At 40.0% G+C, this 22,109-nt stretch overlaps 1 protein-coding gene across 1 annotated transcript in view; it reads right to left on the bottom strand.

The window, feature by feature from the left end:
* The window catches only part of trol (terribly reduced optic lobes), a 591,503-nt gene that overhangs the window by 77,785 nt on the left and 491,609 nt on the right, over positions 1–22,109 (bottom strand). Inside the window, exons 79-83 of the mRNA XM_055065643.2 lie at positions 15,163–15,351; positions 11,030–11,290; positions 10,384–10,543; positions 5,861–5,961; positions 2,934–3,206 (exon numbers count right to left, since the gene is read on the bottom strand). Of these exons, the coding sequence (XP_054921618.1) occupies positions 2,934–3,206; positions 5,861–5,961; positions 10,384–10,543; positions 11,030–11,290; positions 15,163–15,351 (984 nt within the window). The remainder of the gene's footprint in view (positions 1–2,933; positions 3,207–5,860; positions 5,962–10,383; positions 10,544–11,029; positions 11,291–15,162; positions 15,352–22,109) is intronic.

Consider the following 22,109-nt stretch of genomic DNA (forward strand, 5'->3'; position numbering starts at 1 on the left):
AGAAATCCTAGACATAGATGTTTACTCGCAAGATGTATTGGTTCTTAGTAAGGCGTTTCCAATGACCCTGCTAAGCAAAAGCTATTTATGGGCCAATGCAAAGCACACAAACTAACTTAATATATTTATGTTCTTAAATCAAACATATCTGATATCCTCTACAACCATGCGACATAGGCATAACATATGACATCAACATTAAATTGTGAATGCCCTCAACTCCAATGCTGTTTACAGAGTGCCGTAGTGCTCAAGGGTAATGCATGGTGTTGTGTTAATTTCATTTCTAACAACCCCCTATTAAGTAGAAAATATTTTCTTCAACGTCTTCAACTATATGAAGCACCTCTCAAAGCAGAGACTGCTCAAACTATCGTAAACAAGGATCAGAGAAGGAAAGCTGAAGATACTGAGATGAAGTAATGCAGTTCTATTTAAGTGTCTTTATAGTTTAAAATTTAAGCAAATTCTGGAGCTTTTACATGCCAAAATCACAATATGATTATGAGGCACACTGTAGTGAAGGACTCCGGGTTAACTTGGATTACCTGGGGTTCTTTAATGTGCACTCAATGCACAGCACACAAGCTTTTTTGCATCTTGCCCCCATTGATCCTGCAACCCCGTGCTTAGCAGCGCAACACCATTGCCACCACAGTGGGTAGGTCTCTATAGTTTGCTTGTTGCTGTAATATTATTGGAGGCACTTTAGCTTGAACATATGTGTATTTATTTTGTACTAGGTCTGACATTCTGTGCTATCACTGAATCTGCAAGTGTAGCAGCAGCTCTGAAAATTATTTTCTTATACAACTTAATGACAGATGTATGTCTCCATGTGCAACAGGGGTCAGTCAAGGAAACAAAAAGCTTTTCCGCATAGAGTGTTTTCAAACGACTGCATAAACTGTTTACCAATACCATATGACAGTATAATGTTTACATATATAGTAGAAAATAGTTTAAATATGTTCTAGCAAATTTCTTTGACACAAGTGATTATGTGCAACAATTCCTTGAAGCCCAGTTTTATTAGTAAAGGATGCAGTATTAATTATAGTTAGGCATGCAGATTTCTGTGAAACCAGTTCTAAAGCTTAGTGTGTTAGTGTTGTCAAACACAAAGGAAAGACAAAACCCACAGCCATAACATGTTTTTACAACAGCCACAGAAACAAACAAAAGCGTACAGAAATAAGACTGGTATTAACAGATGTTAGGGTGTTAGAAACAAGGACAACCATTTTTAATGACAGGAAAGTAATTTTTTAATAATAATAAGAAAGACAGGAACATTGTGCATGGCAAGTCAACAAGCAGTATTTAACAAAAGACTAAAAAAGTAGCTGCATTTGCAATGTACACCTGTTATAATGTAAATAATAAAACCAAATACAATACCATAAACATGTCTTGAAAAGGTACTGATAACCCAATTTTTAACAAATCAATGTTATCACACTATTACTTTAAAACAAAGCACATTACTACTGCTCTTGATCGGACTTTTTCTAATGACTACTCATTACCAGATTAAATATACCTATAACTGATAATTACTATGCCCAATGACAGTAACAGTAACTTTAATCAACATCAGCAAATTATTATCTACTGCTTTAGTCAACAGAAGCAGTAAGACTGTCAATGGTTATCAACTAGAGCCAGCACATATTTTTTGACAGTGGAAAACAAGATGAAAACAATGTTAAATGAGCAGTGTCATTCCAGCAAAACTGGGCAAGAATGTTCGCTTGCTGTATCCATTTGGGTGAGCTGCATGAAGCTTTCATAGGAGCATGGCACAGTTTAAAAGTTTTTTTGTACTCTAAATTTTTCTTAACAGCTGCTCACATCTATCTCCTAAATACATTCACACAAAGCAATGTATGTTCTGCGTGTATGCAGTTTGTGCTTCTAAACTTTTTTTTGCATAGGCGTTCTATAAACAATTTTATTACACACAAAAGTATATCATCTGCTCTTGGCAATATTGGATCATAAAAAGCTCAAGAAGCTTTCTTGTCATTGGTGATGGTGTCATAATCCAATTTCATCACTGTCGTGCTATTAGGTGCATTGGGAAAAAAGTATATGCATTTGTAGAGCACTTGAGCACATGAAAGCTCGGGCATAAGTTGGACCATAAGTTGGAGTTGTTCCCATTGAATATGGCACAGCACGATACCGTAAGATGAGACAAATGCAGATCAACATGAAAATGACCAACAGGTGCCATCAGCATCTTGCAAAAGAGTAAGCAACATGTGGACACACAAACATAAAACTTGTAAATGATTGCTGTGTAGCATTCGTTCATCATCAAATGTTCGCTTATCAAAAAATATTGATTCCCCCCCATTGTAGCAAAACTTTACTACTAAAGCCAGGACAGAACATGCATGCCTAACATGAAATAAAGTGTTCTAAATATAGTCTCAGTTATTGCACATAGAACTACTCTGCTCCCTTGCAAGAGGAGCACCTTGGGTGGCTGTCAAATCAAAACACTTATTTGCATGTTACAGTGGTTATGACAGTTTTAGGTTTTGATAGATGAAATGCAAACCATGATTCCTAGGATATTTTTTTCTGCAAATAATGTGACTGTACAAGCTGTGAAAGTTTGCACATTGTTTAGGACAAGATACTACATACAGGGATTGACAGTTAAACTAACTTTATACTGGCACAAAGGAGTAGACATAAATCTGAAGGTGGCAAAGCTGACAGTAACTTAAATGCATGCAGTCTTGTAGAAATATGCTGTGCACCGCACTATTTCTATGCCATCTTTTTATTTGATTACAAAAATGTTCAGAGGTATTCTGCCTAAGCCTGCTCAAACTGTAATACACTCATGAGGTAACCCTTTTGCAAGATGAAACGTATGAGAAACAGAAACTAGCCTCAATAACGTGACCACCGCGTACCTTCAATGGCAAGGACGTAGTCATCATTGAGTGTACCCGCAGGGCTGTCAATAGAGCAGCGGTAGACACCACCATTTTCAGGGCGAACGCCATTCACCGAGAGGAAAGCACCATGCACTCGCACATTTTCAGCAAAACGATCATCAGCTGCGAGCTTCGTCCACTTAACAGAAGCGGCACCATCTCCTGTCACAACACAGTGAAGGTCCAGGCTATCACCCATGTGAACAACCTCCTTGTTTGCCCGAATCCTCACTGAGACGCTGGGAACATCTGTTGAGAAACAAGAAAAAAAAAAGAATCCAATGAAAGCCGTTATTAGGAAGGTTACACGGCAACAGCATACCCGCCTCACTGTTTAAAAAGCTCAGCAGCATTTTTGACCCCTTTGCCGCTGAAATGTGACATTTTATGCTCATGGAACTTTGCAATTTTCGACCTGAACCATGCAATATTATCACAAATGCTGTAGGCCAATCTGATATGCGAGTTGGTAGTTTTTCATTACACACCCTCACTTTTTTTTTTTCACTGTCGTCAATGAGGGTGATGCCAAGTGTGCGCCCCAGCAAATGCTTGGCCAAGGCAGTGTGGGCAAACACCATGACTCCAATGTAAACCCAGTTGACAGTTTTCACTTTTTTCGTCTACCTCATTTTTCCTGTGTTCATTCTTTCTTGGGCGCAACTCTTCCTAAAACATAGCCATGCACCAACTCGCCCAGCAAAATGTTATTCTAAAGTACACAGTTCACCTGGCTGGTTAAGTGTCACTGTGCTGAAGCAATGAAAACAAGAGAATGAAGACTGAAATGACCATGTTGTCTTCCTTCCTTTATACTGTTGCCAGAATGCTTTAATAATCTTTCCCATGTAAACATACAATATGGGCTTGTGTGATACTGCATTGCCAACTTTGATAGGCAAAAAAAGATGTATGAGGCCATCTTCCTGCGACGAAAACCAACAAAGTACAGCAGTGTTCTTAGTGGTGCCTAGTCGTGCCAAGCCATAACCAACATGAATAGGCCATATATCACAGTGTTTCATGCTTTTCTGTTGTTTTTTTATATCCACCTCAGCTTGAATATGGTGGCTTCATTTTTCAAAGACCAACAGGTTAACTTTCAGGAATAAATCTTCACATAAAAGTTTATTGAAATTTTATCTGCGCAACAGTCATAGCCTTATGTCCTCTGCAATATAAAGTGAAAAAAAGAAAAAGAAAAGAAAGTGTGACTTTCACACGAGTAAACGCTGTAAACACTTTTAACAGGGAGAGGCGGGCTAGTTGGTGGTCGGTATTGGAATGCATCACGTAACCGCACAAATGACAATGGACGAGGTATTCGAGTGCTGTAAACACACATTCCATATTCAGTTGACATATGCACAATTTCTTGCTAATTTAGTTATATTTCTCAATGAAATTCAAACGAAAACAGCTTCACTGTGCTAACAGTGACTGACAATGCATAAATAAAAAAGTGATTGAGCAGGTGTGCCTCCCTTCTGATCAGGCAGTTGAATCAGAAATTAGATATGCTGCATACAAACGCTCTGTAGGCACTAATTTTTCTTAAAAGTTGTCATTGTTAGTAAATGCAGCTGACAGTTCCTCATGGGTTCATAAACAATCAAAGGCACACATCTAAGGATGCAAATAACTGCCATCATATCAAAAAATCCTTGCTCCTGTGAGATGACATTAAATGTCTAAGCATACAACAAAACACAAAAGCTTTCGGAGAACTCAAATAATGAGGCCATTAAATTTTCTTTAATGTTTGTAACCTTGCCTGGAATACAAAGGTGCAGTGTGACAGCTGCAGAGGGAAGTATATGCAGGGGCTTCCAGTTCTGAGGCAGATGCATTAATGCACTTCAGCAATTTCGTTTTTTTTTTTTTAGAGGACCGCATGCTTTAAGATCTTTTGTATTTAGATGTGTAAACAGCACCCATCTCAGCAGCCCATGTCAAGAAAATTCACGCTACCCAAATTATTAACTAATATCACTACCACAAATAGCAAATATTATTCTAATAGTGACCCGACTGTGCTGGAGATTAACGCTTCTGTTTATATCACCGTAAGACAGTACAGTCAGTTACTGCACAATGTTGTAATACAATTACCACACAAGCACAGGTGAACTTTATACATATTTAGGGGACTACCGGCTCATGATTGTATAGTTATAAGAATGGCTAATTCAATTTTGCATGTCCTGAACCTAAACAATAAATGTAAGTGCATCAGGTTATACTTCCCTGTAGAAAACGGTAAGCTCAAGAAGTGCTATAATGCATGTTGTACAAATGCCTTTAAATATTGGACATTTGAATTCAATACTACTGATCTTTAGCTGCAGGAAGTTGTAGCCACAGCAAAAAGATTTTTAACTTCAAAAGTGTACAAAAGCTCTCAAATACTAATCTTCCATGTGACAGCTGCATCCAGTATCCTTTCTATATATAAGTAAGGGAATGAACGATGCATCCCTAATGCGAATATGCATAACACTTAAACATGAACCATATTAATGAAATGGTGCTGGTCAGAAGTAGGTAAAGGCCTGTACAATGTTTTTTAATTCCCTATTCCCAAGCTTCCCAATTCATTCAGTATAAAGCCATGGAACTGTCACAACCATAATTGAGTGCAAGATGTAGTAAATGAAGCAGAAATAAGTCCTACAAATCTCATTCCTTTGCAGGATTTGTAACATTTGTACCATGTAGCCATTTGCAATTTTTAAGAAATTAAAAAAAAAAAACTGACCTTGAATAATGAGCTGTCAAAGTGTATTTTCTCTTAAATGTCATTAGCGTCCTTAACTTTGCCCCCGCAAAAAACATCCTATATGTGATATGCACCACTTCAAAAGATCAGCAAATCCACCAGTGAAGTGACCAAGACTCCTCACCTCTGACATGAAGGATGACAAAGTCTCTGGATATCAACCTGTCCCCTGTCATAGCATTGCAGATGTATCTTCCTTCATTGCTTTGTTGCACATCTTTAATCCTGTAGTTGGAGTAAGGTTTAAACAGCAAAAATGATATAAGAATTTCATGCAGGACATTGGCAGACGTTCCAGCAGCTTTTGCAATACTAGAGTCATTTCTATAAAAACACCACAGAATATTATAAATAAGACTAATTGAGATAATGCTTATTGACAATTGATAGCATTAGAACCAACTGACCTTCAGTCTGAGCACATTGCATGGCTGAAGCTCCTAAAAAATCAAGTAATTATTACCTGGTGCAGTTTCAGAGCCCACACTGTTGTGTTGCTATTACGGTTGAGTGTGCTCATGTAATTCATTCCTTACTGATGTTATCGGGTGACGTCAAGACTAACCCTGGTCCTAACAGGAATGCTGCTATACTGGATGAGCTACAGAAGCTAAGTGCTGGCCAGACCCAGTTGATTACCAAGATACAGGGCTTGAAAACCCAGCTAAGTACAACGAATAAAACCATTACAGATTTAAACAAACGAATGGCCAATCTTTAAACTCATTACCAAACACTTCTTCCCCTCAGAAAAGATAGAAATGTAGATATGTAGATATGTGTATCTGTAAATTAACACACTCAATAGGGCTAAAACGACTCAGGCACTAGAAGCATGCCTAGATGATGCCGAAAACAGGTCGCGCTGGAATAAAATTATTTTTTTATGGCATCCCTGCCCCTATTAGCAATGAAATGTCGGCTGAGTCTAAGAAACAAATAATTAATATTTGCCGCAATAATCTTGAAATTAAAGTGAAGCCTAAGGGCATAGAAAGAGCACATTGTCTCGGAAATCATTCGGTTGATCGGACATGTCCCATAATCATGAAATTCTTATCACACAAAACCAAAGAAGCACTTTTATCAAATGGCCGTATATTGAAAAACACAGATTACAGTATTGGAGAGGACTCCTCACGCTCCATTCGACATGTGCATAAGTAGCTACTTACATTTGCAAAAGCATGTTCTAACAAGTATTTCTTGCGATTCAAAACACTGCACATCCGGTCAAAACGCTAGATATTTGATACATCATCTGATACCGTTAAAGAAATAGCATAGCAGTTGCCCCGTCATCAAGCATCTACAAAACGTCAACTCAACCCACCCTGTAATCTCTCGTTTTCCATAATATTCACTAACATCCGTAGGCTCCTTCCAAAGCATGAACTCATATCGAACATTATTTCATCATCCAAGAGCAATGCCCTCATACTAACAGAAATGTTGCTAAACAGTGACATAACTGACGCTGAAATTTTAACCGATTTACCTAATTTCCACATGTATCGAAACGATAGAAAAGGCTCATGGGGGTAGGGGGGGTGGAGTTCTTGTTGCAATTCATCAGGGTATATCATGTTCCTTTGTTAACATTGCATCCGATATCGAAACGTTATGGCTCATCTGTCATGCTCCCCCCGTAACACTGCTGCTTAGCATTTGCTATAGACACCAACAAACTAATACAGACTTCCCATGTCATTTGAATAATACCATTCACAAACTTGTTTCCACTTATCCAAATGCCTGCATCCTTCTTTTTGGTGATGTTAACTATACGGACATTGATTGGCAAAACATAACTAGTTACACATTAACGTGTCATGCAGAAGTGAAAAACTTCATCGATGTCTGTTTAAAGTTTAACCTCACATAATTAGTTTCTCAACCAACTCGTGTCTCATGAGGATCAGCAAACACCCTCAATCAGATATTACCCATAGCCCCGAGAATCTATCATCTATCAGTTACCTCCCTGAAATCAGTGATCATAAAGTCATACAGTCTCTATTTTCATTTATCTTAACTCAAAAACAAACGGCCGATAAAACAATACGCCTCTACGATAAGGGCAACTATAATGCAATAGCTGAAGATCTCAACACCTCTTTTGCCGAGAACAAATTCGCATTTCACAATCGTTCAATTCATGAAAACTGGTTTCTTTTCTAAGAACAAATTAAATCACCTCCCTAATATATTTATCCTGAAGGTTACCTTTCACACTAATCACAACAAACAGTGGTTTACCCAGTGTTTAAGATAACTAGAAAACAAAAATAAACAATTATTTCATACTGCCAAACTCATGACACACCTGCTACATGGGAAAAATACTTCGAAGTCAAAAAATTCTTACTTTCAGTTCGTAATGCCAAACACACTTTTTATCACAACTTACCAAACTTAGTAATCAAGAATCCCAAGCAATTCTGGCAAGCTTTAAATCCTACGCATCCTCTCGATATTACGCTGACGAACGATTCACATGAGGCAGTTAGTGACCATGATTGTGCAGAAATATTTAACAACGCATTCGCATCTGTCTTCACTACTGAACTTGACACGCCTTTGCAGTCACCATCCTTTAACTTAGAAACTTTCATGCCGGCTGTCACATTCTTTGAAGAAGGCATTTCATCTATAATTCCCAATATGAAGCTTTCATCGTCAGCTGGTATAGACCTTATTAATTCGAAGCTCCTGAAAAATGTGGAATCAATTTGCACAGCATATTTATGCCTCATTTTTTCACAGTCACTCTCCTCAGGAATTATGCCACCTGATTGGAAAACAGGCAAGGTCATTCCAGTCTACAAATCAGGTAACAGAGACTCACCCTTGAATTACCGCCCTATTTCATTAACTAGTGTGCTTTGTAAAATCATGGAACACGTCATCCACTCGCAAATTATCAACTTCTTGGACTTGAACAAATTTTTTCATCCTTCACAGCACAGGTTTCGTAAGGGCTTCTCTTGCAAAACCAAACTAGCACTATTCCTTCATGACTTGCCCACTAATCTTGACTAACATGCAAACTGACTCCGTCTTTCTTGATTTTGCAAAAGCTTTTAACAAAGTTCCTCACCGCTGTCTGTTACTAAATATTTCGATGCTGAACCTACATCCTAATATTCTTAAGTCGATTGAAGAATTCCTAACTAATCATTCTCAGCCAGTCTATCTTAATGGCCATCTGTCCTAACCACTCCCAGTTACCTCATGCATTCCCCAAGGGTCTGTCCTCAGTCACCTCCTATTCTTAATATATATTGACGACTTACCCCTGCATGTTCCCTGTAGTATTCGAATGCTCGCTGATGATTGTGTCATTTAACGCACCATTACTAATTGTCATTACCAACATGTCCTTCAGACAGATTTAAACAGCGTACTAAATTGGTGCAATGATTGGCTAAGTCCCTCAATCCTACCAAATATAAACTCATGTCTTTCTCTTGTCGTCACTATCTCTACCGTTTTGATTATTCAATTTCTAACACATCAATTGAGCTTAACGCATCGATTGAGCTTGTACAATCATATAAATATCTAGGAGTCACCCTCTCATCCAATTTATCACGGTGCACCCATATTAGTAACATCATTTCAGCATAGAACAAAACACTCTTTTTTCTCAAGTGCTACGTCCGCCTTGCCCCACCACATGTTAAATTGCTCGCATATAAAGCCCTTGTAAGACTCAAATTAGAATATGCATCTGCCGTCTGGAGTACGTATCAAGCATATCTAATCACAGCATTGGAAACCGTTCAAAGTCATGCCGCCCAGTTCATTTATTCCTCATATTCACACGTCAGTATTTCATCTTTGAAAGCATGATCCGGACTACCGCCCCTCTCCTATCATCGCCACATTGCTAGCCTCGCCCTTTTTCACAAGTGTTTTTATTCTTCTCTCAATCAAGCACTGTATATTACAGCCGCAGCACGCATATCTTACCATACCAGTCATCCATTTCAAGTTGCCTGTCCACCATCGCACACTACTACGTTTTCTGCTTCATTATATTTTAGAGCAGCTACAGAGTGGAATGGCTTACCCTATGACATTGTCTCCATCACTACATCATCTGCTTTCCAAGAATGCATAACTGATCATCTTCAATGTTAAATAATCTTCGCTGTTTGTTCTTCTTATTCAAAATATAATCCCACCCCTTATGTAACACCCCCTGAGATGGGGACCTTTAAGGAAATAGAAATAAACTGAACTGAACATCACTAGCTTGCTTGCTGCTTGCTACATTAAAATGCAGCAAAACTTCACTATAGCACTGTTGAAGGGGGCAGGGGACAAAATGACCTAATTAGAAACCATTACTTCATTATAACCTCATTCAAGACTCTCACAGCCAAAAATACACAACAAAGAAGGGGTGGTTACCGCTGGGCAAGCTGATGAAACTGCCTGCCACAAACAACCAAAGGACCATGAAAGAAATAAAATTTTCGAAAGAGTGCATATGCCAGCTTATTATTTCAGCATAAACAACATATCGTCTTGATTTACGTTGCATGCTGTGCCATCTGGGTAGGGCCATGGTAAACTGTTTCACGCAGACAATCACGTCAACAAGATAAAGAAAACATGTAAAGCCGAAGAACACATTACCAGAGTTCTCCGTTCACTTCTCTAGCATTTGGTGGCAAGGCATGGGTGTCCTTTGTCCACTCAATCCTTTCAGGGGAGCCTGTCAGTGGACAGCGCAGTTCAATGTTCGAGCCCACAAATGCTGTCTCTTCTTTTCGCAGTGATCCGATTTCAACACCCTCTGCAAAAATATTTTTTGCTATCAATATCAAAGAGTGAGTAAATGCGATGAATAGTTATTTGCTGACTGCATGTCAGCCCTCACAGTGTCTGCTTAATAAGTTATCTGAAAGTGAAATAATTTTGCACTTGTATAGAGTTATGGTTGTTCCCATTCAGTTTGAAACAAGAACCAGTAACATATATATATATATATATATATATATATATATATATATATATATATATATATATATATATATATATATATATATATATATAACATCTAGTGTATAAAATCCTTCATCGGAGTTATTAGAAACAACTTTATTACCAAAGTGAAATGTTCGCACTTTGAAAGCGAATAAAATAATGGCTGTTGTCAGGCCCTTTGTAGCTGACAGTAGTGTTGTATCCACTGCACTACCTCATCACTGTAGATACAGAAAGAAGCCTTTTTCTGTTACATGAATGGCCATAGGCATTGAGTAGGTGGAACAACACAAACCTGTGACCCTAACATCAGCAACCCCTTCAGCTTCTCCTGCTGCATTGGCTGCTGTACAGATATAGCGACCAGCGTCTGTGACTGAGATTCCACGGAACTCGAGGATGCCATCTCTCTGGATAGTGCTTGGAGGCAGCTGCCCACCCTGTCGTGACCAATGGTATGTGATGGGTGGCTCCCCAATGGCTGAGCACTGGATGCGCACGTGGTGTCCTGGACGTACTGTCTGCTGGGTTGGGTTCAGCTGGATCCGAGGCGGAGCTATTCAAAGCAACAAACAGTGGATGGAGTAAGAAACAAAAGAAGGACAAAGATAATTGAGAAAACTTTAACCACAAATGGCAAAGGACATAAGTAGCGGTAGCATCTTATTCTACATGAACAAGATGAACAACAGGTAAACAATATCCAGCCAACAAATTTTGCACAAGCAAATGGTACAAAAATGCAGACAGCAAAGTTATGCGATAAAGACAGTGTGCTAGCAACTAAAGCCATTGGTAGCCTGTCTAGATGGACCTGAAAAGTGTCATTAAAAATTACATGACAAACGGACAGACAGCTTCGTGAGTCAATGTGTACTCATAGTTGATTTAAGCAGCCCAACAGGATGACAAAGAAAAAGGGAATGAACAGAACATGCTCGGTACTTACAATTGAATTTTCTACTAAGTACAACAGAAAATGAGAAGTGCAGTATTATCAAAACCAAATGACAAATACCAATGCAGGAACATATGACAAAAGGCGATGACAGCATAAAATTAAGGCATATTACACGAAAGTTGCCATATCATACAAACTAAAGCATACAGGAGCTGCTAAGGTATTCATTTTTTTGTTGTTGTTGTTATTGAAAGAGCTACTGATGCCTGGCTGATACATGTGTCTTTTGATCTATAAATGTGGAAGACTTATAATACTTCTGTTGATATTTGGTTACTGCGCTGTGGCAGAATAGCTGTGTGGGGATGTGTGACACGCAACAATGTGTGGTCAGGTGGGACTGAGGATGAGAAAGAGTGCTGGTGCTCTTGCAGACTAGTGTAGATGCAGTAACCACTTTGGACCATATGTATGATTTGCAACAGGATATATATAGTAGGACCACGTAAACTATGCCATGTCTGCAGGACACATAAATTTTTCGTGTTTTACCCTCAGTTGCTGTCGTTTTGCTCACGAAAGGACAAATATTTTTTTTTTTACTTTAGTGGGGTAGTAAAAACAATGTGATTGTTGAACCCTTTAGTGTCATTCTTAGAGGCGGTGTATTTGTAACTTGTTGTGCACATATAGAATAACCAAGGTGTACACTATGCTAGCATTCTTGTTGTCTCACTTGACCCGTTTCAGAAGTTTTTCACCAGCAGCACTTACCATACAGTGTTTGTTTCCAGAAGCACTCAATTCATTTTAGTTATTCCACAAGAGTTGCTTGTATTGCATGAAAGCAAGACTGCAGGCAGGACCGTGTCATTTTAATAAGGTTGGAATAGGCTAAAGTGCAGTGCATTAGGGATATCTGTGATCTTACGTGGTAGTGTCAACACACTGCATTGGGCTTGTTGGTTTGACATGATGTCAAACCAGCACTAGGGGACAGGGCACAAGACGAAGGCCAACACACAATATGGAGTGAACGGCAATACAGTCGATTTCCATTAATTCAACCTTGACGGGACCAACGAAATTAATCAAATTATCCAGCGGGTCGAATTAATCAAGATGCATAAAAATGTCAAAACACATTGCCAATTCATTTAATTGCCAGTATTTGTGAGTCTAACACGCCCCCAGAACCAAATGCGCGCCCACTTTCTATGTATCCAAAGTAGAAAACTAACCTAGAAATTACCATTAAAGCTAACAAGCAAAGTAGAAATTTAACGCGCATCTATGCACACACACGATTTTTTAACAATAAAAATATGTGTTGCACAATGACGGCCAGTTTTCTAAAGTAAGCTTCGCCGCAGGACATTTGTGTTATGCGGTAAAGCACACAAAAGCCGCGAAAGCGGTTTTGGTTTGGTATCCGACTGCGCCGCGCAGGCAATTTTCTGCCCAATTTTTTTGAAAGAAAAAAAAAAAGGGCGCGCGTTATAATTGAGTAAATACCGTAACCTGACATTGCGAGCCACGGATATTGCTTGAAGAGCTTCCTAGGGCTGGCTGAAAATAGGTATTTTCAACCGGTGATGGCATGTGTTCAACGCATGCATTGTCCCCTGACCTCCGCCGAGTCTGCCACGAAAGGGTCCGCTATCGGGCTCACCATAATGGGTCAGGGGTGTGCGTGCTGACTGACCAAGTTCGAATTATCAGGTGAAGGTCAATTTTAATTAAGGTAGAAATAACAAAAGTTTGAGCCCATATAAATCCATGGGCGAAGGCCGCGACTTTCGGTCGGGATCGAATTAATCAGTCTAATTAACAGAAGTCTATCGTATTAGGTCAACACACTGCAAGTAAATGTTGTAAATGACCGCTGTCGTGAAAAAAAAAAAGAAGAGAATGGTGACTACATTAAACATTTTAAGAATGGTGACGGCTGTAGTAGAATTCTTGAAAATTACAAGGTAATCGTTGACATATCTGCAAACAAACGAAACCAAATTATTTAAATTGTGTTGCAATTTTCTGGCGATGCTACTGAAAAATGATGGTGCTGATCAATGAAGCAACTTTAGAGCACATTCAGTCTCCAGGTTGCTAGATGAGCAGTTTGTCTTCCAAACCGACGACCGTTGACCTAAGATAAAGGAACTAAATTTTTGAGAATGACTCCAAAGGGACACCATCGCTCTCTATAAATGCCAGCTCTTGTCTAAACCCAGAACTACAAAATTTTCACAATTTCCGTTATCTCCACCATGCAATAAAGAATAAAAGAAATCTTCAATGTCAACACTCATAGCCACACAGTGTATATCTGCTGTATATCTGAAGTAAAATATCAGCTTGACGTTCCTCCTCTTGCCTCCCATCATAACATTGTGCATTTGTGATTACATCACAAATGTTTTCATTCCTTGCCACCAGGCAATTTATTCATCAGACCAGCCTATCAGAAATCTCGCCATAGCCATTGAAAAGCTGCATAGCCGAAACAAACCCATTCAAAGACCTTCAAAAAGCTTTTTTTTCCTACATACATCATAAGACTGGAATGACCTTATACCCATGTCGCCATGTTAGCAGATAGTACCAAGTCATAGAGAGTCAACATAGAGATAGTACCAATGCCATAGAGAGTCATTCTATAACATGGCAACCCAGAACTGCAGTTTTTCCCACCCCTTATATAATGTCCCTTCGAGACTCTTGGGTTATGACTGAATAAAAAAATAAATAAACATGTTCAACTTCAAACCCTTCACCTCCTTAATTTCTGATGCAAATTGTTCTATTGTTGAAACCACTCAGCAAGGTCAAGGCCCTTTGCTATACCTTAATTCTTTGTCCATATCCTGTTGCGCTACCTAAATAAGCTATGAATCACATGACAACGGTAGCAAGCACATGCATGCAGAGAATACAAAGCTTGAGACATTTTGAGGCTGTTATACATTATTACATGGTTCAAATTAATGTACAGTGCTGAGCATAACTGATATCAGCAGAATTAAACGAACTTGCTAAACAAATATCAAATATGGGCCTTGCAATGTTCATTTAAGTGACGTAATGTACAAAGTTTACCTACTGCTTACAAAAGTAGAGAAGTGGTTGCCACCATAAGGCAACCTCTGTTAAGCTGAATTCACAAAAAAGCTCAATAGTATGAAGGCCTTTGATTAGACTGGTTTTACCAACATAACACTGTGCTTTTGTTAAAGTAGACCTCTGGTAAGATGAGCAGATTTCCAAGGCTACCTCATGCCAGGCCATAGAGAGAGTACTATAAGCAAAATGCACCACTTTTTAAAAGGTATTCTTGAGCAAAGATTATTAATAACTCACTTGCCTTTTGACCATACTCCTGAGAGCAGCATTTAAAGCAAACAGATAGATTATTACCATGGGAAAAGCATTATAAGCAGCCAAAATCAGTGAGCCTTAGTATGGCAAACACATATCACACAGTATGCACACACACACATCATAGCAGTATGAAAAAAATCGCTCACCAACGAGAGCGAGCGTAACACGAGTGTCCAGTATGGCAGAACCATCTTCTTTGCCTTGGCAGGCATAGACACCTGCATCGCTTGCCTGCACTCTTTCAAAGTGCACAATACCATTGTCTGAAGGGAGTTCTGCCAAATTGCCATCCGGCAGGACTTTGGACCAAACAATTTGAATAGGACGAGATGTTCCTGCAAAGAAAAGAAAAAAGGGGAATGATGTGAAACAGTGGCACAATAGCAACTACAGCCATCTCGCACCAAACACACTTGACATGAAATCTAAAAGCTATGTTAAATACAAGGTAGCAAATAAAATTTTCATCAGTTTGTACGTCCTGTGACCTGAAGTCTGTTTAATTTTTCCAAAACTCCAGAAACATAATATTCTTGAGAAAGACCACCTAGTGAGCTGCTAATTAAGTTAATCAGTTTTTGTTTCCACAGAACTTATAATAAGTATTCTCTAGCCCTGATTGATAAGATTGCAGCCTCTCTAGCCTTGGCTTATAAATATGCATTGCATTTCTTTTGCAGGAGCACTAGAATGTTGCAATTTAGGTACCTGCTATGGCTTATGCATGTGCCTTCAACTGGCCTCAGGTCTCCTCACATGCACAACAGTCCAGATGCACTTGAGCTCAGGTTACTTTTCTATCAGACAAATTTTTTTTGTGTGTGAGAACAGCAAGAGTGCACCTTCAAAATTAATCTGAAGCATGTACACTGAGAGTGGCTCACCCGGGATGAGTTGTCACCACATGTAGATGACGGTGTTTATTGCACCGTCACTATACAACCCCTTTCTGTCAATGTACCAAGCAAGCTTGGTCATGGAAGAGTATGTAGCATGTGCTACTTTGGATCAAGTAACTTGTCAGTGGTGGGCACTTGAAGTTTATTGAATTCACTCTTTCTTGTTCTTTACCTTTTGTTTAGTTCACTGTTTGAAGGTAACAAATGACTTATTTGTGACAACTTGACCTGTGCACCATGAAGTACCTGTGTAGCAGAGAGCAGAGCTATAAGCAGTATACCCTGAATTCCTCAGCATGAGAAGTTCACCTGGGAGAGTGGCACTGCCTCATATAGCTACTGGAAACTAATAACTAAAGTGTTACGTATAAATGCCAATCAGCAAAACGCACAGAGGGCAGACAAAGAAGTGCTTATGTACGTACTTATTATTCAAATGGTGCTGACATAAATTACTGTTATTATTTGTGTTCCCCTAAGTAGAGCAAAGATGGATGGCTCACAGTACACAGCACATAGCATATTTCTGAACTGGTGTAGCATGCAAGGCCACCAACCAGGCTAACAAACTACTCACAAGTATGCCTATAGTTCCTGTTGTGTTCTGACACCTTTTTTTCTTAGAGCACAGCTGAGAATGCTTGCTCACAGGCAGATTTAGGGGCAAAAGAAAGTTGCTTGCCCACACTATCAGCTAGAAAACAGGCGGAACAGTAAAGAAATTGCATACATTATTTGAACATTCATAGAGCTTGAAAATTACATCTCATGGGTAGTACTTAGATTCCTCAGGGCCAAGTTTCCAAAGATACTATAATGTGTGCGTTGAGTGCTGCACAAGAACTTCTTTTACCATGAACACAAATGAACTATGTAAACTGTTAGAAGTTAAGCTTAAATAAAGTGCATCGATACTATGTGAAAACATTTCCTTATAACTGAAAACCAACTTTATGCAGTCCATCTTGTAAGAACACCGGTGTACATTGCATTTAAACATATATCAATTACAGTTAAAATTCAGACCAATACCATAACACAGAAAAATAAACAGTTCTACAGACAAGACAGACATATGAACAATAAAATACAGTGCTATCCTTTTTCGTCCTTCATACAGTAAAACCTCGTTAATTCGGATGTCACGGGATCGAAAGACGTGTCCGAATTAACTGAATGTCGAATTATCGACGGTATCAAGAAAAACAAACAAATGCTTCCTATGTGTCAACATAGCTTTTATTTACTGAATGAATGAGCCAATCATGTTTCTACTTTGCACAACAGCAGTTCGGAAGCTGCAGTTCTCGCCATATCGTGGCTGATTAGCGCTCACAGCGGCGAAGGCCTCGCAACTTCCTTCACAGCACGGCCGCAGCGCGCGCCTACATCCGAGACAGGACTACCGCGCGCACATCCCGATTATGAGCCAGTGAGCTGGTCGCCGTCCATCACGATGAAACCGGCGCTATTCATCCTCGAAAGCTTGTCAAAACGAAACTACTACTTGCCGCAACCGTAGCGGACGAAGCCGCGGCCGCTGTCCACGCGACCTTGCGGTGCTGAACGCTCGCGGCCGACGCGCGCACCGAGTAAAGCCTGTTTCACATGATGCGATTTTCGTCGCACCGGAAGTGCGATTTCCGTCGTTTGCGATGAAAATCGCAGTCGCAGTGCCGACCCCCCGATTTTCGGCTGCGACCAACCGGTTGGTCGCACAAGGCTGTTTCACATGCTGCGACTGCAACGACGAAAATCGGTGCTGTCGCACGCGTCGCAATGCGATTTTTTGGGGGCTCATTTCACATGATTGCGATTTCAACGATGCGACTGGTGCGACGCCCAGGGTTGCTTACTGCCAGGTTTCGTGGCACACGCTGCATAATTCTTTTATTGTAGTGAATAAAACGTTTACACTATAATATTATTGACTTCTCTTGATTAGAAGCAAATAATATGTACGTTTACTAATTTAAAAACGTTAGTTAAGATTTGTCTTGGGGTGCGCGACGGCGGTTTCTGTAGTTCAGTGCGACATCGCGCACGTAAACAGCTGTTCGCAGGTGGTTCAGCGCTGTGTGTTGTCTTATCTACATTCTATGACCGTTTCGTTCTGCCTGCGCTACAACAATCTACAAGATGACCTATCGACAAGTTCATATAGCTACCCTCACCGTATATGCAGTATTCGGAATTCGGCTGCCACGAAGTTGTCGTGTGAGCCCAACAAGATCCTCGCGCTACCCGTGCTCGGCGTCAGCTTCTGGAGAAATGATGCGTGTATATTGCCCGTCATTGCGCATATGTGGTGCCTGCTCCTAGCCATATTCTTACGCCAAACGCAACAAGAAGCACCAACCCGAACGCCCGCGTGTGCCCCTGAAGAAAGCCTCAAACGATCTGTGTGATTGCGACGTGGAATGAAAATCGTGTTGTGAAATTCAACCTTAGCGCTAGCCTGGTTCGTCCATCGCCGTGCTTGCGCTGCGAATATATATATGGGAGCCCTCTCTAAATATTTCTAAAGGCGCAAAAGCCGACGCATCAAATGTTTCGAGCAGTTACCGTCACTTTTGTAGAAACCTGTACGTTGTAACATAGCATTCTAAAAGACACGCATCTTGTCCACTTTGTTGTCTCGTGTCTCGCGCTGGTAGTATACTCGGAACTTCTAACAAGACCATATCAATACGCGCTATTCGTAATGCAGGATCGTAGGCCCACGACAGGCGCACTTGCCGTAGAATTTTTCAGCTTTCTGCTCGGCCTCGCACGCCTCTCACGGTTAGCCTGTTTTGTGGAAATAAATATTATTATTATATTATTAATGTTATTAGATATTATAGTTTCTTCACTGTAATATATAGCAATCATCCAGATTTCTTAAGCTAGTCATGCATTTAATCTGTATTAGATCAACATTGTTACGACATGCTTATGGGAGTCATTTCAAACTAGATTGCTCAGCCAGAGAAAGTACAAATGCAAGCCTCAATGTTTATTCCAATTTGGTATTCCTAAACAGATTATATTGGCAGAATTTTATGCCTGCTTGCATTTCCTGCAATTCAATGTTCAGATCGTAACTTACAGCGCAAACATAGACGGAGGACAAAAAGGGCGACGTAGACAAGCGCTGTTCAGAGCTGGAAAATGTTCAGAGCTGGAAAAACTGATTCCTTTTCTAGCTGTCGAAAGGCTGCTTCAATGTCGATAGCAAGCTATAATTATTCATTTCGAAAGTGTGAAGCAATGACTATATGTCTAAGCTTATCAATGCGGTTTTGTTCCACGCACAAAATGAATGCATGACGTGCTTATGTACTTATTTATTTATATACCTCGCAGGCTGCAATGTTGGAGTATTATGCAAGGGGGAATAAAAAAGTTGTTACAAAAGGAAGAAGGGCACAACATTAAGAAAAAAACCAGCAAAAAAAGCAGTACCAATACATTGCACCAACTAGCCCAACGTGTTTTACTGGCACAACATTATACAATACTTAACAAACAATAACAGAAAACGTTACTGCCCATGCACCCTGTAGAGACGGTGAACCAGCAAAGCTGAAATGTGCAGCCCCGGTGTTTATCACTGGGTTAATTCCAATGGTTTATTCAAGTCTTTCTATATTATTGGTTATGTCTGAGTTTCTTAATGAGGTTATGCACATGTTTGGCTTGGGTTTATCACATTCTTTATTTGGAATGCCACACATTGCACTTTGCAAGATCACCATCATAGAAAGTGCAATGGAGTGGTTCATTGTGTTAAACCAGCGGGTCCATCAAAGTCTTTCTGAATTACGTTACGCACTTGTGTTTTGTAATGTGTTAATCATAATGTTTATGACTCAGTTATGCACTGTAGTTACGAAGTGACACACTGGGGCTGCACATTTCATTTAATTAAATACAGGGACACATTTTCGAACCTATTGGGAAGTCGGAGAGACTTCTGCACGCGCGCTCTGCTGCTAGAGAGAAACGACGCCACTATCTGTCTAGCCAATGGCCCACCACACCTTTGCTGTGTGAATAATGACATCATGATCTTGTCTTAACCCCATCCCCCTCTGTGTCCCTTCCCTGCAATAATATGCAGATATAATGTATGTTTGAAATGCATAAGCATTTCTATGTCTACCCAACAAGAAATGTCTCCGTCCATCATGCAAGACGAATGCAATAGCTCATACCCCTACACTAGGGTTTTTGGCATCGGACCATGAGTGTTTCGCCTAGGCATATACAGCTTCACTGTAAAAAGAATGAACGCCTTTCTGCTAGAGACCAAGACAATCATGAGGTGTATTAACAAATGAAAGTTTATTGAACATGCCGAGTAAATGCTGTTCGACAAGCAATAAATCGAATTTACACAAAAAGCAGAAGCAAGATCTGATGTGTGTCCATACAGATCCCAACAGGAAACGCATCCATCTCTGAAAGTGTAACAGCGGCCATGCTGACACAAGATTCTCCCAGTGTATTTGCATCTACAGCATCCATAATTCCTCTAGGCAGCCGATCTCCACAGAATGCTAGCTTCTTCCTCTACAATGCACTCTCCACATCTGAGCATGCATTGTAGAGGAAGAAGCTAGCATTCTGTGCAGATCGGCTGCCTAGAGAAATTACGGAAGCTGTAAATCTAAAAATGCTGGGTTAATCTTGTCAGCACGGCCTTCGTTAGAAATGGATGCATTTCCTGTCGGGAAACGCACATGAATTTTTGCTTCTCCTTTTTGTGTATGTTCAGTCTATTGCTTGTCAGCGAGCATTTACTCGGTGTGTATATTAAACTTTTGGTTGTTAGATCATCTCGGTTTTCTTGTTTGTCCTATGTGTTCTCTGGTGCCATTTGCAGCCAGGCTATTCATTTTTTTTTTAGACTGCAACAAGTCACTTTAATGGCCCTCATGATACCTTATGAAATCTTTTATTTGGCCAATGTAGCAAGAATGTACAGTGTGAAGCAGTAAGAACAGGCTATGCTAACTTCTAATTAAAAGGTTTATTGTGAAAACGCAGTGATCTATAAAGGTTACCACAAAGTAGTACAGCAATAAAACCTGATAAAGACTAGCGCTTGATGAAACCAAACATAAAAGTGGGAAAAGGAGAAAATACATATAGATATACAAGTCCAGGGGAAAAAAACATTGTGATCACCAAGTGTGCATGTGGCTACCTTCCAGGAAACTCATTTTTTTCCCAATGGCACGGAACTGGAAGAATGTGCTTGCATAAGCAAGCTGTCAGTCTGTCTATTGGAATAACAACAGTGTTTCTTGAAAGGTGCCGGCATGCAGGATTGGCAATTGTAATGATTTTTTTGTAATAAATATTTATTGTAATAAATATTTATTTATGTTTGGCTGCATCAAGCACCAATTTTTATCTATCCTTCAAAGATGTCTTTCTTTTTCTGGGGAAAACTCGGGGAAGGCAGGAGATGGAAATTCAAGACGATGAGCAACATGAGAACAAGGTGAAAGTAGAAGCCAACGTTTCCACACGTGGACCTTGAAGAAGACAAGTCCACTTGTCGAAACGTTATATGGGGTTTAAGTTTATGTAGTGTCATACTACTGTTACACTGCTATTGCCAGATCAGTGTACTATATGTGCCTTATGTTTGCTTGCATCTTCATGATTAGCAACCTCCTCTGTGTGTTTGGCAGTTGCATACAGTCTCCTGGCCTAATTGTTTGCCCCCATATTCGACGGTACGGGCCTGTTATGTTTCAAGTTCAGGTACTCCCGAGGTTGTGTTTCTGAAGGGAGGGGTAGTCGTCTTTGCATCTCATATGCTAGCTGGCATAGTATCTTGGGACGAGGTTCTGAGCTCTTGAGACAAAGAATTTGTGCTGCAGGCTGCAACTCTACTCTGTCTAGGTGCTTGTTCGTTAGCTCTTTCTCATAGAGGTCTTCAAGCATGGTACAATTGGAAAGACCTGTTATTACTACCCGATGCCTGTATTCGATGAGTTGTCTTTTTTGTGTGCTGCTGGTAATGCATACCGTACCACACCTTGGACACAAGCACAGCATCTGCGATTTTCTATAGTATCCACTCGTCCACCCCCATTATTTCGAGATTATTCTCTTCACCAGGTGTGGAAGTTGCGTCCAGGCATTGCATAATTGTTTCACCCACGTGCTGGCTCTGCCGTCATGGGCTTACACTA

This window comes from Dermacentor andersoni, chromosome 3 (genome assembly GCF_023375885.2).
Source record: "Dermacentor andersoni chromosome 3, qqDerAnde1_hic_scaffold, whole genome shotgun sequence".
Taxonomy (NCBI): domain Eukaryota; kingdom Metazoa; phylum Arthropoda; class Arachnida; order Ixodida; family Ixodidae; genus Dermacentor; species Dermacentor andersoni.